This window comes from Fringilla coelebs, assembly GCF_963513975.1.
Source record: "Fringilla coelebs genome assembly, chromosome: 21".
NCBI classification, from domain to species: Eukaryota; Metazoa; Chordata; class Aves; order Passeriformes; family Fringillidae; genus Fringilla; species Fringilla coelebs.
The window spans coordinates 9,202,686-9,220,750 of NC_140047.1; the positions used below are offsets into that span (position 1 = coordinate 9,202,686).

The following is an 18,065-nucleotide window of genomic DNA, read 5'->3' on the forward strand; positions in this document are numbered from 1 at the left end:
CACTCCAATTTGTGCACAAGCTCTTCCTTGGTCCCAGCCCTGTCCACCTTCCTTGTCTCATCCCTGGTGCTTTGGATTAAATTGCAATGTGGGCATCCTGTTAGCTTTGAAATATTGAAATGTAATCCTGGGGAATGCAATCCCTTTGGAGAGGGGTGGGAGAGGTCAGCCTGCAGCCCCACACCCCTCGTTAGTGCCAGCACAGTGGGGCCCTCTCAAAGCCCTGCTAACAGAACTCTAATTAATTTATTTTTTAAGGCTACACACCAGGGAGCTGATCAATGCTTCGCCCTGAGGTCTGCTGTGTTTGGAGCACATATCACTGCCTTGATTTATTCCCTGTGATGTGGAAGGATGGAGCCAGCATCCCCATACCTGCCTCCCAGGCTGCTCCTGCCCCTTGGCAGGTGCAGCATCCTTTGAGCAACACCTCATCCCTGGTAGAGGCTCTCTTTCAAAGCAGCTCCCTGGATGGACACCAGACATCATTTCTGGGTGTGATCTGGGCTCCTGAATCCCCCCCAAACCCTGCTGGGTGAGGCCAGGCTGTGGCATCCAAGGCACCCTGAGCTGGGCTGCCCACCCTGGCAAGTGTCACCCTCCCTTGGTTCTGCTCACAGGGGAAATCCAGGGGCTGGGGTAATTTATGGCTATGGCAGCCAGTGGTTTGTCATGGGTTTAATGAGTTTTCACCTCTGTTTTTGCTCCAGGGGCAGAGATGGGGAGATCAAGGCAGGCTGGCAACCAGCAGGGAAGTGACCTTTGCTGCTTTGGAAGTGATGGAGGGACATTTTTACTCAGATGTGGGGCTGGTTTGGTGGCCAGGGGTCCCTCAGCTCCCACCAGCCCCCGTGCTGTGCCCTGAGGAGCCTTTTGAGGTGTGTGGTGGCCAAAGAGCAAATCCCTCGGGCCAGAGGTGTCACCCCCAGCTCTCCCAGCTCTCCTGTGCTCCAGCCCAGGTAAACACTGATGTACATGGAAGGGTCAGGGTGCCTCTATCCACCCTCCTGCTGCTGCTCCAGTCCTCCAGCAGACCCCTGGCTGGGCAGGCTTTGGGTGTGGAAGGCCAGGAAGGGAAAGGAAGAGGATTCAGATGCCCCACTCCCATTTCTGAGTGCCAGAACCCCTCCGGGCAAGCCCAGTGAGCATAACTCAGTGTGGCTGCACTGTTTTTGCAGGGCTGTGCTGATTTATTCTGGCTGAGGACCCTTTGCCACCATCCAGACTTCACACCCAGAGTGGCACCACTCCCCTGAGCCCCTCTCCTGCTGCTTTTTGCCTTCTTGTGCTCCATGCTCTCAGAGGAGGCACCAACACCACCCTCCCAGCCTTGACAACAGCCCAGGGCTCTGCAGGGACCCTTTGCCCTCCCCAGGCAGCCCCAGGGGGATGAGATGCCACAACCTGACATCAGCAGAGTAAAATATGGCCCTGGCAGTAATCTGAGAGAATGTGATGGTAATTTGGGGTGGGGGGAGGAGAGGAGGAGGCATTGAAAAAAGGAGGCATTGAAAGTACACTTCCTTTCAGTGCATTGCTGGGAAGACCATTAGGAAAACCACTAGATTATTTTTCACATTCTTCAGTGCAAAACTACTGCATTTTATGACCACTATCAATAACAGCTATCATATTACTAATGCTACAGTTGCCACATATATAATATTTAAATCACATTTGTGGCTGACAGAGACCTATGGATATTCTCCATCCCAACAGGCTATTACAGTTCATATCATGTCTGTCATATAAATATTATGAATCATTTCCCACTATCTTTATGGGGGCTACATTGACATCATCAAAAAGGCTCTGGGTACTGCTGGATACTGCATATTTATATACACCTTATGTATATGTATGTGAATGGAGGGAGATTTATACCACAATCACAGGTAATAAATGCCCATGATAAAGCATATTATCTTCACACTTCATTTGCAAAGTGTTTTGTATGCAGGGACCAGGGGAAGGCCAGCGGAGGAGCTGGCTCTGAGCGACTGAGTCACATCCTCAAAAGCCCTGGTGTGAATCAGGCAGTGTCTGTGTGTCTGTGCCACGCTGAGCAGGCTGGGGTGAGCTCCAGCTGCTGCCCTGGCACTGCCTGGGCTCCCATCAGCGAGGGTTTGGCTGCTGTGCCACTGGCACAGGGTGGGTGATGCTCTGTAAATCTCACAGCTCGTGTGCTGAGTTTCATCTTCCATCCCTTAATGCTTTCTTTGCTGGCTTCTTTGGCAGCCAGGCTCCAGTCTGGGTGATGAGCTGGAATAAAGAGATCTCCAGGTGTTAAAAAAGGCAGGAGTAGACTCTCCATTTGTAAAGTCATTTTGCAAAGCAGTTCATTAAACCACTGTCCCTGCAAGCCAGGTGAGACGTGCCAAACCCAATCCACCAGAAAAGCACGAGGAGAGGATGAAACCTCCCTCAGGATTATTCAAGCTGGATCCAGACCAGAGCCCAGGCGCCCTGAGACCTCTTCCCCAAACCTGTTTTAAGAGCCTGAACACTCTATTAACACTTGTTCTATATGCAGAGACAGACAAGAACAAATGCAGCCTCATGGCTTGGAGTTTGGAGGTCTCCAACAATGTTTAATGTCCAGCTCTGCCTGTGCAAGAGAGGATTTGATCTGAGCAGTCCCCAAAAGAAGGGAGAATGCAGCAACTCTGCCTGTCCTCAGCGTGGGAATGAGGCTCTCCAGCAGATCAAATAAATCTTGTGCATCTCACTTCATAAACAAACATCAGCAGCCTGTTAAATGCTGCTGGGAAACAAAAGCAGGCAGTTGGAGTCTGCAGCACTGACACGAGTGGCTTGTCCTGGAGCTTTGCTGGCTGGTGCCTGCAGTGTCTCCCTGGTGAGCAGGAGCCCCCTCAGCAGCTGGGAGGGTTTGGATGTGTCTGAGGGATGCTGAGAGTCTTGGCAAGGCTCTGTTCAGGGACTAACTCCACTTTCAGGCTCCAGAGTCTCTGACCTGTCCCCCAAAGTTTTATTGTGTCTTCCTCTCCTTCCTGGAGGGAAGAAAAGCAGGTTGTGAGCTCCTCTTGTCCCTGAGAGCACGAGGTAGGTGCTGTCCTGAAGAGCCACAGACCCAGACAAGAAGTTGCACAGTGCAGGGACTTTTCTCCTGTAATTCTGCTGGGACACACGGGGAGTACAGATCCTGGTCCTGGAGCCTGCAGTGACTTTGGGAGAGCAGCTTACTGGAGGTGAGGACAAGCCTGGGAAGGTCCCACAAACTCTGCATGAGTGGAAGGAGTCTCTCCTTGGCTGGGTTTGGTTCTCAGGTCACTGGAGTCCCACACTGCCCGCTCAGGGAGGGACTCTGTGGCCACAAGCCCCAGGCCAGTGGCCACAGCCATCCTTGATCCCACATCCTGGCACCTCTGGGCACCTGTCACAGCCTCCATGTGCAGCTGGAGATGGAACCCAGACACAGGCCAGGACCTCCTTCTATTCTTTCTCACTCAGATTTTGCATTTATTCTTTCTTTAATTTGTAACAAAATGCAGTCAGGCAGCAAAATAGATTTAATTTTTCTTCTAACTGTGCAGGAGGGTATAAAACAGTAGGGGAAGCACAGCAGGTTCTGCTTTTGTGCCCTGTCAGATAATTCAGGGTTATGGACAAGAAAAGCTGGAACCACTTAGGAAAAAATCATAGAGGCTGTGATTTCCAAATTCACTCACTGGGCCCAAGTGCCCAGCTCTGAATGTGGTCCCAGCTCCCAAAACATCAGTGCCTGTCTCCTGCTGAGGCCCACGGGCACCTGGATCCCTTTGCCCCAAAGGGATGGCAATGGGGTGGGAGTGTGGCTGGAAGGAGAAACCTTTGCCTAACTGATGAACACAGCATCCCCCCCTGCCAAATTCAGCCAGGATTGAGAGCTGGGGCCAGACACCCCTAAATGATCCCATTAGATCAGCCTGCCTTGCTCAGGAGCCCGGCCTGAAGGGTGCTGGCATCACCCAAGGCTGCAGAGGACAGGAGCAGCAGTTTGCCAAGCCAGCTCTCCCAGCCTGCACAGGACCTTCAAGCATCCCTGCACCAACCAGATGTACAAGGCAACGAGCTGCCAAAATTACCTGAATGTGCCCCCCCATGATGATTGAAGTCCTTCCTGGGAAGTGCCAGGCTGGAGGTGAGCACAGCATTAGGCAGCTTATTAAATTAATAGTGCATTAAAGAACTCAGGGGAGGTGGAAGGGAGGGGAAAGGGAAAGAGAAGGTTTGTAACATCACAGAAATATCCTGGCTTACCTTCTGGCATCTTCAAGAGACTGGAAATGTGGGACTGCATCCAGCTGCCTTCTCTGGGGCAAAATTCCTTTGGCTTCTGTGGGAGGTTTTACTCAAATAAGGATTGCAGGATCAGACCTGTTATTGTCACTGCAATTAACATTTAGATCCACATCTAACATGAACTGTTACAGCCTGGTTAGGGAGAAATTTAATTTGCTCTAAACAGCTTGATGGGAGAGGAGCATGAAATGTCCTGGTTATGGTAATTTCATGTGTTGGGAGTCTGCAAAGGTGGATTTGCAGGCCTGGCTCTGGTAACCCTGGGAGCTGCTTTGGGATGGGGCTTTGGGGCCACATCCCCACCCCTGTGTTGGTGATGGACACACTCAAAGCCCCAAAGGCCTTGGGCACCCAGCGGGGTGGGGACAGGCAGGGGAGAGCCCAGCTCTGCCCCGAGCTGTGTTTGCCCTTATCAGACACATGAGCTTTAGTTTGTCTATTAGGAAACTGATTTCTACCTTTGAGCTGTCAGTCTGTACACAAATATCCACGAAACCCGTGATTTTTGCACTCTTAGAGACTTTGAACCTGCTTTTTCTGACAACCCCCAACTTTCGTTTATTTCCTCGCTTATTTCCTTTTTTCCCCCTTTTCTCCCAGGAGTTGGTGTAACTCACTCTTAAAAAACCGAATTGGAGATGAAACTTGGCATTTAAGGTCCCAGCCCGAGAGCAAATGAAGTTACCAGTTATAAACACACACCAAAATCTGTTTGGACATGCTGAAATTACAGGAGCAGAGGATTAAAAGGATCCAAGACGCTTTATTTAGTTTTAACTTCTGCAGCTCCACCTGAGTGTCAGTTTGCAGCCGCTTGCCTGACACGAGATGGGTCCTTTTTGCTGTTTTTATTCTTCAGGCGGGTTTCAACGGATTTGGAATTTTTATTCTACAGCAAATGGACTGGTGAAGAGGTCCCAGACTGGGATCCTGGGGTGTTGCCAGCTGTGTACCCCTCATCCAGCCGTGCCCACGTGGCTGTGCCCTGCAGGGAGGGCAGGCTCTTGTGTTCTCCTACAAACAGAAGAGTTGTAGGAGAAATCCAGGTGTTGTGGGCCTTTCCTGAGTGGCTTGAGATCCCACAGCGACAGGCAGGCGATGGAGCGATAGGAGGATACGCTGACGGCAGATAAGAGGCCTCACTTTCCAGGAGGAGCTGCTCGCTCGCTGATATTTCTGGCACGAGACACTTTGCCAATTAAAGAATAAATCAGGGCAGATAAGGCTGGGGAGCGTTCCACGGATCTGCCACACACAGGGAGAACATCTGGGACACCCCCGATTGTCCCAGCTCCCCCAGTGCCCTCCCTGCAGGAGGGTTGGCTCTGCACTGTGAGCTACCTGTGCCAGCAGCATCCCCCCAGCAGCTGTCCCTGGTGTCACTCCAGCCTCGCTGAGTGCCCGGCCTCGCTCCCCAGCGTGTGTGAGCAGCTGCAGCGTGGCCCCAGCCTGTTTGTTATGCATGTTACCGCCGTGGAAAGCGAGGGTCGATACGATGTTTAATATGCTTCATGCATAGTGGAGTCGCTCTGGTCCATCAAGCCGCTAATACACATTCTTACAGGGCTGAGTATCATTTATTAAACCTGGAGGCCTGCCTGGCAAGGGGGGCCGGGGCTCTGGGAAGCGGCCAGCGGTGCTGCTGGGCTGGTACCGGCGGGGCTCAGGAGGTGAGAGTTTGCCGAGGAGCCTCGCACACGCACACGCACAGGCACAGAGAGTTGTTTGTTGTGCCTCGCGGATGGGAAATGAAATAAATCGTGCTCTGAGCGCTGCCCGCCCTGTGACACAGCCCGGGGACGGGCAGGGCTCCGGGGCTGGGCACAGCTGGCATTGCTCAGCATCACCCTGGGAACCCCCTCGGCTCCCCCTCCCAGGCTGCCACTGCAGAGCTACGCACCTCTTCTCTTTTTCCTCTTTTCCCTCTTTTTTCTCTCTCCCTCTTCTTTCCTCACCTCTTTTCCCTTCCTGCTCTTTCCCATCTTTTTTCCTCTCCTTTTCCTTCTTTTTTTCCTTCGCTTCTTTCCCTTCTATTTCTGCTCTTCTTTCCTTCTCTTTCCCTTCTCCTTTCCTCCCCTCGTTTTTCCCTCCTTCCCCCTCTCCCCACTCTCTTCATCTCCCCCCTTCCTCCCCATCTCTAATTCCCCCTTCTCCACCTCTTTTTCCCCTCTTTTTTTTTTCCTCCTCCCTCTTGTTTTTTCCTTCCCCTCTTCTATTTGCCTCCCTTTTCCCCATCACTTTAAGAATAAAAAAAAACAACACAACACAACCCCCCAAAGAAAAAAAAAACAAAAAAAACCAAACAAAACCATCCAACACCACCAACCACCAGCGCAGCGCTCTCCGCGGGCCGGCGGGGCGGGCGCGGGGCGGCGCTGCTCGGCTCGGCTCGGCTCGGCTCGGCTCGGCTCGGCTCGGCTCCCCCTGCGCGGGCCCCGGCGCGGAGCCGGGCGCGCCCGGCGGAGTTACATTGTTGGAGTTTGCCACAACTCCGCGGCCTCGGCTGCGCGGGGCCGCCGCTGCGGGGCCGCTGCGGGGCTGCAGCTTCCCCGCTGCCTCCTCCTCCTCCTCCCTTCCTCCCTCCCTCCTCCTCCTCCTCCTCCCCGTGGGTGTTTTTTTTTTCTCCCCTCCTCCCCTCTCCCCCCGCGCTGATTTCCCTCCCCTCCGCCCGCCCTGCCTGTGTGTTTTCGCCGCCGCGCTCGCCGAGCCCCTTGGCATGAGTTAAGCACCAGCCATGGACACCAAACACTTCCTGCCGCTGGGTGAGTTCTGTTCCGAGAGATTCTCCGTTCCTACCGCGGGGGGTGGGGGGTGCTTCGGGACGATAAAATCAGCGCCTGTCCTGCCGCCTTCCCCCCTCCCCCGGCTCCGCTGCCCCTTCCAGCAGCGCGCACCGGGGGGCGGCGGGCGGGGGATGCGCTCGCCCCTTCCCCGGGGAGCGCCGCGGCGAGCGCGGGGCGGGCGGCCCGGCCCGGCCCCTGCCCCCGGCCCCTGCCTTCCACTTGGTATTTTTCTTTTGGTTTGCTGTTGTTTTTTTTTTCGTGGCGCAGCCCCAGGGACGGCGGGCCCCGGCCGGGGAGCCGAGCCGAGCCGAGCCGGGCCGGGCCGGGCCGGGCCGGACCGAGCCCCGCCGGGCCGGTCGGGCAGCGGCCCCAGCGGCGCTCGGAGCGGGGCAGCGGCAGCGGGCAGAGCCCCTTCCCCGCCCGGGGCCGGCTCTGCTCGGGGCTCGGCAGCGCGCAGCCTGTGCTTCCCCCTCTTGCCTTTCCCCTCGGTTTATTTTCTTTCTTTAATTTTTGACTTTTTCTCCTTTTTTTTTTTTTTTTTTTTTTTCCCTTCTCTCCGCGGCATCCGGGGCGCGCAGCCGGGCAGGGGGAGGCAGAGCCCGGCCCCTCCGCTCGCATCGCCGGCTCCCAGACCCGCCGCGGTTGGGACCCTCCTGCCTTTTTGTTCTTATTTTTTTCTCCCCCCACCCACCTCTCCTCCTTTTAGCTGCGTTTTAAAACCTATTTCCAGCCGGAGTTTGCCATCGTTTCGGTGACTGAGTCAAGTCCTGGCTTGCTGGCTTGTAAGGGCGAATGCCTCCTGCGTCTCGCTTCCAGGAGAAGTGATATTGCAGAGCTCAGTGCTCGGGGTGGGGGCAAGAAAAGTTTGAGCGAAGTGGCCGGGCGCCAAGTCCGGGCTCGGGGGAAGAGGGGCGAGTGCTGCCATCCCTGTCCCCGCTCAGCCCGCTGGCTCCCAGCATGGCCATGGCCAGCCAGACCGTCCCTCCTGGCTTCTCTGGGCTTTAAATCTGTGCTCAGCCTCTCCAGCCTGCCGCTGGTGTGTTTTGATTCTTTCTTCCTCTTGTTTTTTTCTTTTTTTTTTTCTTTAATGTGTTTGTTTTTTTTTTTTTTTTGCTTGTTTTGTTGACAAATTGCAATTTCAGTTATTCCTTTCAAAGAGCAGAATAAATACAAACAACCATCGCAAGGTTTCCTACAAGCCCAGCCTGCTGAGATGCTTTCCAGGGCTGTGGTGGTCTGGGGACTTTGGCAGGGACCCCCTGGCCCTGTGGGTTGGCAGAGCTGTAGGTGGCATCTCTGTGCCCCCCAAAATCCCACTTTCACTGTGCCCTTCCTTGTCTGGGCTGGGAGATGCTGCTGGGGCCAAAAGCATCTCCCCTGCAGTGTGTCCCTGGTTCCAAATCCAAGCAGCTCCTTTTGGCTGGGTCCAGTGGTGCTGTTGGGGCTCATCCCAGCAGAATGTGCCTCACTGGAGTGGTTTGAGGGTGTCTGTTTGGGGGATTCACATTTCCTTGGATGCTTTTGTGGAAGACAACCCAAATCTCTGTTGATCCGGGCAGGCTCCGGCCTCTGTGTACATTAACCGTGTTTTCTGTCAGTCCTGAACTCTCCTGTTATGCTGTAAATGCTAAAAAATACATTGTGTTATTAGTCAGGTTGGTTTGAGGGGGGTAGGAGGGGGAGAGGCTGTGGCTGCTGGCTTGGGGAAGGGTTTTCACACTGGTGCAAGTGGAAAACAACTGATTTATCTGCTCATTTAGAAATGGGGCTGTGCCACACCATGTGCAGCGCACCAGGAGCATCCCCAGGGAAAACAGGGCAGCCCTGCTGGGTGTGGGTAAAACTTCTCATCCTTGTCTCAGGAGAAAATCCATCTGTCTGTGGGAGCTGTTTGGGGTGTGTGGTCTGGGATTGTCTGGAGAGACTCCCAAACTTTACGTTCTGGTCTTTGGTCGCTGATTATTGGGAAAAATCCCTGCAAGGGCAGTGGTTGCTGCAGGTTTTGGAGGGGAGATTTTGGTCCTGCTCTGGGCAGTGCAGGCAGGTTGTGTCCAAAGGCTTGTGAGCAGTTTGTAGGATTGAGGGGAACGTGAGCTGAGACCTTCCCAGGGAGACCAGAGCGGAGCTGGATCAGCCATGGGGCCTCTTTAGAGGCAGGATGGTCAAACCCCACCAGCTCCCAACTCGGCAGGGTCCAGGGCTGTTTCACCAGCCCCATCTCATGTCATTTTTGGGAGCTGGTGCTGGAAAAATCCAGGGGAGAAAAGCAGCCCAGCTTGTGGGGTTTGTTTCCCTGCACACCAGCACAGGCCTGAGCTGGGGAGCAGCAGCTGCACGGCCAAAATTCTGTTCCATTACTGTGTCCCCATCAAAATCCCCGCTCAGTCTGGCCCAGCAAGGCCAACCTGGTGGTTCCTGGCCAAGTCCTGCCCATGGTTAGACTTAGATAACCCCGCTGATGTCATGGCTGGAAGTGTGGCCAGCACTGGGCACTTTTAATAGTAGTATCTCATTTTCCTGCTTCTCTGGAGAGCTGCTGGCAGATGCCAGCCAGAGGCTCTCCATGAGAACAGCACGTCCCTGGGCATCTCCCAGGCTGGCTGCTGTCACCTGTCTGCCATCCCAGTGCCAGGACAACCTGCAGCCTGGCACGGGGGCTGTGGCACAGGTACCTCCACAGCCCTGCTGGGGCTTAAAACACCTCAGGGTCCCGCAGATGCTGCCTTACAGCAGCCTTACAGTCCTGCCTTTGCTAGGCTTAGCTTGCTCAGGGCTGTCCAGTTTTTGTTCCTCTGTGTTGTGCCAGGTCTACAGGAGGAGGAAAACGTGGAAAAATCCGTGGTGTGGGGATCACCTGTGCTGGGGTGCCTGGGCTGAGGTCAGGCTTTCACAGGGCACTGATGTGCACACCAAGGACTCGTTTCTTCAGGTGGCTGCTTGTTCTCTGCCTTTTACAATCCTCTTAGTGCTTTGTTTCCCCTTTGCCCATTCCCTGGGTATCTCTGGGGAGGAAAGGAGGGGTGGTGAGCAGGAGGAGCTCTCCCTCAAGGCTCAGCTTTGTGGGGGAAGAAACAGTTAAGGGGTGTCCGAGTGCTTCCCTCCGGAGGTCACTGCAGCAGGTTGTGAGCTCCGTGTGTCCCTCTTCCTACTCTGCAGAGTTGTGAGCTCTGTGTCCCTCTCCCCACTCTGCAGTTGTGAGCTCTGTGTCCCTCTCCCCATTCTACAGTTGTGAGCTCTGTGTGTCCCTCTCCCCATCCTGCAGAGTTGTGAGCTCTGTGTGTCCCTCTCTCCATTCTGCAGACTTGTAACCTCTGTGTGTCCCTCTTCCCACCCTGCAGCCGTGCCAGGCCCGGCTGCAGCTGCTCAGGATGTGGGGTGAGGACTGTCCGTGCCGTGCTCAGGGCTGGAGCAGCAGCACTTCCGAGGAAAACAGCAAAACAACCCCCTGCATGTCCAGCTGGGACAGCCAGGGCTGGGGCTGCTCGCTGAGCATCCATCAGGCACCTTCATCCTGCATCCCCTGGGTGTGTGGCTGGGATGAGCCTGCAGAGCTCCTCAGTGGAAACCTCAGTCCTGCTCTTGATACCCTCAGAAATTGACTGCTGATGTGACAATCTGCAGGGAGGAGAACTGAGAGATGTGGGAAGCGTCTGAGCATCCCAGTGAGGAAGGAGGAATCCTCTGCCCCGCATCTGGTTGGCTCCCTGGGGCTGCAGCAGGGCTTGGTAGGAGCAGGAGGTGAAGTCTGGTTGTGTCTCTTGTAGGGCTCAACCTCTCGTTGACACATGCAAAACAAGCTGGGAAGGAATTTTTGCCTTTTCCAGAATCTGGGCTGTGACAGTGAAATAAATCCTCAGAGCGTCCCTGAGTTTATTCCACACGGTCCTGCTGGGTTGGAGGGAGCATTTGTGTTTCTCAAATTTTGGGTATTTTATTTATTTAAAAGAGAGCGGGGGAGAAAGCCACAGAATTTGAGTTATTCATTGCAAATATTATTATTGGCATTTTGCTCCTGTTGAGGGGGAAAAAAAAGAACCAACAAGGGGGGAATCAAAACATTTCACTGGAAAATACACCCTGGCTTTGTCCCACCCACATCTTCAAGGCAAAAATAAATATTTATTAAGAAATGGGTTAAAAACCTTTTTGTTGAGTATTGTTTTCTGGGAGCAGGGGTGGGTTGCCATATGCCAGAGCCCTGCCACTGGGATGAATTTTGGATTTTTTAGGGTTTTTTGCAGGATGGTTAAGGAAAGAAACCAACAGAGGAGCTGGGGTGTGCTTTGGTCCTGCCTTGTCTGTGGGCTCTGTGCTCCTGTGAGCATCCTGGTGCCTTTTCCTGGGGATTGTGTGTGCTCAGAGTATTCCCTGAGGCTCCCAGCTGCCTGAAATCCCCAAATCATTCCTGCTATAAATAACCCAGCAGTGAGACAGCAAGAGCTGGTGGCCCTTGGCAAGGGATTTAACAGGGGTGTGGTGATGGTGTGGGGACACTGAGGGGTCCCTGTGGCCCAGCTGGGCTCCTCCACTGAGCCAAAGCCTGGGATCCCTCCAAGCCCTGCTGGCCAAGTGCTGCAGGGACCTTCCTTGTGAGCTGGGCAGCCTAATTGGGCTCTAATTAATCCTTCTCTGGCTCTGATCTCCTGTGGGGAGGGAAGGAACCGGAGCTCTCCTTGCTCTGACCTGTGGTGTGGAGGGGTCTGGGCATTTCAGAGGAGTGCTGGGGGATGTGGAAGGATGTGGGCACTCAGGAGGGATGCTCAGCAGTGTCAGGGATGCTCAGCAGTGCCAGGGATGCTCAGCACTTGAGGGATGCTCAGTCTGCATGGGATCCATCCCAGCACTTCCCTAATTGCTTCCTAAAAGGCCCAGGTGGGCTCTTGGAGTCAGTCGAGCTACAAAGCAATAGGGGAGGCAGCCTGGGTGGTTTTATTTTAATTGATTTTGTCAGGAGTTGCTGTATTTTATTACATTTAAAGACTAGAGTCTGGAATAACTTTGAACGTTTGACACGCACACAAAAAGCAGCTTTCTGACATTTTCCTCTTTGCTTGTCTTTTATTTTATTTCTCCCCTCTCCTCCTCCTCAAAGGGAAGAGTGTGCCTGGAGGGAGGACAGAGGAGGAGGAGGGAGGAGCAGTTGTGTCTCTCCAAAGGCTGCTCCAACATCAAGGCAGCGCGAAGCAGATGAAATAATATTGCAAATAAGGATTTAAAAAACCCTACAGAAGGATCCCCACACATGCCAGCCAGCTCAAACTGCCAGAAGATTTTCAGACAGAAGCAATTTAGCCTGGGAAAATGCTCTATTGTTGAGATGGAAACTGGCTGTGAGAACTTGCCTTTTCTGACAAGGTTTGGCTTAGAAAAAGCAAAGCAAAGTCAAGGAAATCAACCTGAGTTTTTATTTAGAGGGGAGGGAGCTTTTCAAAATGGAGGGTGTTTTCTGAGATAAACAGGGAACAATTCCCTTGTGAGAAAGGGAAGAAAGGGCTCAAATTAAGCCCAAATGCAGCTCCTCTCCTTTGAAATTTTGTTTAACGTGGAGTTAAAAAATAATCCTGTTCAAACAGACCATTGGTAAGCACGAAATGCTTGGGCTTTCTTTCCCCCCCCCTTCCCTTTTCCCTTACTGTGATCCACAATAAAAGTTCCAAGGTTGCACCTTGGGGCTGTAATTCTGGTCACAGCTGTGCCCGTGCCAGCTCCTGCCTCTGCACATCAGCAGGGGATGGATTTTGCCTCCAAAACTCCTCATCTGCCCAGATGAGGCAGGTCCAGGGTGGGAAACTGAGGCACGGGGGAGTGTCTGAGCTGGGAACGGGGCCCGGGGCGAGGGCGTGGGGTGGTTGTGAGAGCTGAGCCAGCCCTGCAGAGCTGATCCAGCTGGGGTGGCAGCTCCACCGAGCTGCCCTGGGCTCTGCAGGGTCCCAAACCTCCAAACCCACTCCCCCCAAAGCTGCTCTTTGGCCCAGGAGCAAAGGAAAGCTCCCAGGTGGGGTTTGTGGGTGAGCCAGGTGCTCCCAAAGCACAGGGCAAGGAAGAAACACCCTAAAGATTCAGGGAATTAGCAGCAGGGTGAGGGCTGGCGTTCCCTTCTCCCTCCCACTGTGGTCATTGCTCCTTCTTCCAGACCCTGGGGGATTCGATTTTTTGGTCAAAGACTTTTTTTGGGCCACGAGTGGAGGTTGTTGGTGTGTTTGGGTCTTGTCTGAGCCTTTCCCTGGCTCCCATCAGCTGCAGGATGGCTGCAGAGCCAGGAGATAAAAGGGGCAATAGCGGTATTGGGGACCAATAAAATGGTAATGGGATTCCCAGCTGGTTGTTACTTTTCATGGGCTCCTCTTTTGTGGAGTTTTGGCTTTCTTCAGCTTTACAGACTTGGGGAAAAAAAGGAAAAAAAATCCAGGGAGGGGGAGCTGAGGGAGCCTCCTGAGATTTACAGCCCCCCTGGAGCAGATCCTTTGTGCTGCCAGGAGCAGGTTAGGGAGGGATGCCCCATCTCATTTCAGCTGGGCGGGAAGGCAGAAACATCTGATTACTGTTTTTCCATTTCTGGCTGACAAGTGAGTGCTGGAGGAGAGTTGTTTTCTTTGTTTTTTGTTTTTTTTTCCCCTTTGCTGTGAACTCTGTGGGCTGCTGCGAGACAATTTTGTTGTGGGCAGCGCGTCTCCTACGTGCCCGTTCCGGAGTGGCAGTGAGGCAATGGCAGTGGTGAGGCAAGAGAGGAAGGAGAAGGGCAGGCAGGAGAGCTTCCAGCCAAAATCCACCCTGAGACACGGAGGTGGTAGGAGAGGGGGTGAGCTTCCAGCCAAGATCCACCCTGAGGCACGGAGGTGGCAAGGTGGGGATGGGGGAGCCGAGCGAGGGATGGTGAGTGGTGGCAGGGAAGGGTTGGATCAGAGAGGCAGGAGCAGAGCCTCTCATTGGGCTGGGGGAGCAGTTTGGCTGCTCCTGGGGTGTGAAGGATGGGGGAGAGTGGTTTGCCAGTGCTGCAGCTTCTTTGCCCTGCTCCCAAAGACCTGTGTGCAGGTGGGGGCTCTTGGAAAAGGGATATCGGAGATGTTCTGTGCTGATCATCCTTACCAGACTAAACTGGGCTCCCCTTCTTCCCCCAGCCCTTCTTTTTCTGCCCCATTTGTGGGAGATGAGTGATTTTATTGGCCCTGGGGAGCTGTGGCTCTGCCTGGTGTGGAGGAGCCGTGGCCTCTGACGGTGTGGAGCAGGCACCAGGTGATGCTGGGGATGCTGGAGCACACTGTGCTGGGGAAATCCGTGATCCCACACTGCATCCCATCAGTGTTTGGGGCTGCTTTTGGTGACGCCTCACACCCCACAGCAGCTCTGGGGGAGATGTTCAGTGGGTGAGCAGGAAAAAAGGGTACCAAGGATGGCCCCCGTGGCCTGTGAGGGACCAGGATGACTCGAGCGAGCTGAAAGCCGCTGTCTCGGAGCTCTGCACCTGCGTGACCAACCCTCCCTGCTGACCTGCACTTGTTCAAGTGTGACTTTCAATTGATCATAAAAATCCAGCGTGATTCACAGCGTTCCTGCCCTGCAGCCTGCCGGGCTCTGTCTCTCAGCATTCACGTAGCGTGAGAGAGCAGATTGCCCTCCAGTTCATCCTGCTCAGCCTTAATGGGGAGCCGCTGCTCACTGGGGCTGCTCCCCCCACACACACTCCTGGAATATATTAAAGACAGTGGCTTAGCATTTTAATTTCTTTTTTTCTTTTTTTTTTAATGTATGAAGACAACTCCTCTCCAAACCTCGGGGTGTGGGGAGAAGGGAGGGAGGTGCAGCTCCCCGCTCCATCCCGGCGCAGCCCCCGCGTGCGTGCGTGTGGCTCACAGACAGTGAAATTGCACCCTAGAGTTATAAAGCAATTGTCTAGCTCAGCAGCAGAATGAGCATGAAATGGTGCAGAAAGCAACTAAATAAAATTGGGTAAGGCAGATGCATGAAAATAATGACATCTCTATCCTGTAGTCAGGCGCGCTCGCTCTTCCTCGCTGATAAACTTTTATAACAGACTTTGCATTTATTTTCCTGGGAAACTCTCCTGCCATGGAGATGCCTGTTGGTGTGGGGTGAGCCCCTGCACCCCCTCTCCTGTTTTTTGGGGCTGTGCATCGCTGCCTCTCTCCCGTCATCCCTGTCTTGTCTTGTTTTTGTTTTCAGAGTGGGATTTTTATGCTCAGTCAAACACCACAGCGATAACCTTTGCGACTTCATTTCCTTTTTGGTGGCCGTGCCAGGCTGAGGGGAGCCCTGTGAGCTGGTGGCTCTCAGGGTGGCCTCTCCAGTCCCCTGGAAATTGAATGAAGAGATACTTTCCTTCTTTGGAGGTTTCTCCTTTTCCCTGTGAGGCTCAGGTAGAGCAAGCTGTTCTGTGGGGCTCAGGACACCGCAGCAGGGATGGAACACCACGTTGGTGCACTGGCTCTGTCATCCCTTCTCCCTGGTGATGGCTGGTGACACCAGGGCCACCTGCTCCTGCACTTAATTTATCCAACTGAATGGATTAAAATGCTCCCAGTTTGGGCCTGGAGAATTGACTTCAGCTGTGATTCCTGCCCAGCCTTTCCCCTGGACTCTGAGCTGCTGTGCCTGCTCTGACAGCGCCTTGGAGTTGTTGGCCTCAGCTTCCCCATCCACTCCCAGGAAGCTGATGCTTCCAACACAGCCCAGTGTTTTGCTCATTTTGTGCCAGGATCCCCGTGGAGACTGGGAACAAACGGCTCCTCTTCCCACCCAAGGGGCCCTTTAGGTGACATTAAGGCAGTGTCCCCGCTGTCCTCACGCCCTCCTGCCTCTGATGGCATCGCTGGGCACTGCTCCACGTGCTTGTGGTGCCAGGGATGCCCTTTGTGGACAGGGTGCTGCCTGCTGTGTAATGCCTGGATGCTTTGGAGGGCTCAGGACCGAGCTGCTCATGGATTCCTTTCCTTGTCTGCAAGGAAAAATCAGCCCTGGGCTGTGCTGGAGCCTGGGGCTCACCAGGCAGCTCCTCTGCAGCAGAACCTCCATCTCTGCCTTGGCTGTGTCCCTGGGGTCCCGGATTAGCTGCTCCAGTGCCTGCCCATCACACGCAGCCCGGCGTGGATCCCATGGGTGGGCTGGAGCCGCGTGCTGGCTGCTCAGCCCCGGAGCACAACAACACAGGACACGGCATTTTCCCCTCCTCCTGCCAAACCCCAGCTCCTCTGGAGTGAGGCAGAGCAGGAGGTTTCCCTGCAGGGCTTATTCTGGCTCTGGGCAGCTGGATGCCAAAGCCCTGCCAGCTTTTTTGCTGGTGTGGTTCCGCAGCACCGGAGCGGCGAGGAGGAGGAGGGAAATGCAGGCGTGCAAAAATCAGTGTGAAAGCATAAATCAGGCCAAGAGTGAAAGGTTAAAGAAATCCAGAGGAAGCAGAGTGATGTGTGTGATAGAAAGGGGTTTCCTGTACCTACAGAGGCCACCCAGGCTCCCTTCCTGCCGGGGCAAACCAAAACTTTCTGCACCCCTAAGCAAATTGTGGTTGGCTGCTTGGGCACGCTGTGAGCCAGCCGTGCCAGCCTGGGTGTTAATGCCCTGTGCTTTACAGGCTGCTCTGCCCAGCCCCTGCCATGGGAGTTATTTATAGGATGTCCAGGCAGATCCTGGGAAGTGCTGCAGTCAGGAATAGGGCTCAGAGGGCAGCATGCAGTGACCTGGGCTGCCCTAAATCCCCATCTCTCCACTGCCAGCCTTGCTGGTTTTCTACACTGTGCTCCTCTCCAGGGCCCAGACCTCAGAGGGGCTCCAGGAAGAGTTAAGGCTCCTGGGACAATTACCTGCAGGCCCCTATTTAAGCACTTAGGAAGGCTTAGCTGATCCCAGCTGGAGATAGCCTGGCCCCAGGCCAGCTGGGTACCTGTTGTGTTCAAATGTGGAGCCTCTAAACAGCACTTCAGAGCTGGGACTTGCTGGGAGCAGGACCCCCAGAGGGCAGTTTGGGGTGGCTGATGCTGGCACCCCAAATAATGCCCTGCTTGTAAGGTTGGGAGACACAGATTTCGTTGGCTGAGGGTTTTTTGGCAGTGTTTGGAGCTGTGTTTTGGTAGCAGTGCCCTGGTGCTTTACCTCGGAGTGTCACCCTCCTCTCCGAGGGGGAAACCAGCAATTCCCTTCCGGCAGGTTCGTGCCTCACCTGTGGGGCAGGTTTGTTCTGTGGAAATCAGAGGCCATCAGGCTCTGTTGGGCTCGGGCTCCCTCTTTTTCCCACTGCATTTTTCTGTCTGGGGTGGCTGGGGGGAGCTGGGCGCCGCTCCCTGCGGGCACCCGGGCGCTCCTCCGGTTGTCCCGGTGTTGAGCCACCACGGCAGCCGAGGCTGGGCAGGTGAGGAAAACCACGTCTGGCCAGGTTTCACAGCCTCTAGGTGTGTGCAGGAAATGTTGCAGGGCAGGGATTTCTTGCAGCAGGCCCTGGGTGGCAGGTAACAAACAGCAAGGTGCCCATCTGGAGCCCCCACCCACGTACACAAAGGGAGGCTCCTCCTCTCAAGGCGCCTTCCCAAAACCCTGGAGCGGTGCAGGGGATGTGGGGCTGCTCCAGGAATCCTCCAGGGCTCTTTCTTGGAGGATTTGCCCTCAGATGCTGGGAGGTGCAGGAGGGTGCAGCATCACACCCTGGGGGCACAGTTTGGTGGATCCCAGCAGCACCCTGGGAATGGTGTTGGAGCCCCAAAGCTCTGCCCAGGGCTTTCCCAAGCAGGCAAACCTTGGGATACACCCTGGGAAAGCAGTGCCATGGAGGGTGAAGCTCATCCTGGCTCATCCCTGAGAGCAGAGAGATGCTCCAGTCCTGCCCAAGACCTGGGGACCCCAGAGCAGCCCTTTGTAGGGATGGCAGGACACACTGGGGTGGCAGAGTGCTGGGTAGGAAGGGGTGAGCCTGGAGCTGGGTGTAGGGATGTGCCTGCAGGGTGGGAGCAGCCGGTCCTGCCAGTTCTCCCAGGC

General features: G+C 54.6%; 1 protein-coding gene across 1 annotated transcript in view; it reads left to right on the forward strand.

The window, feature by feature from the left end:
• Positions 1 to 6,513: 6,513 nt before the first annotated feature.
• Positions 6,514 to 18,065, forward strand: part of RXRA (retinoid X receptor alpha) — a 98,919-nt gene continuing 87,367 nt past the window's right edge. Inside the window, exon 1 of the mRNA XM_084219829.1 lies at positions 6,514 to 7,064. Within this exon, the coding sequence (XP_084075955.1) occupies positions 7,037 to 7,064 (28 nt within the window). The 5' untranslated portion in view covers positions 6,514 to 7,036. The remainder of the gene's footprint in view (positions 7,065 to 18,065) is intronic.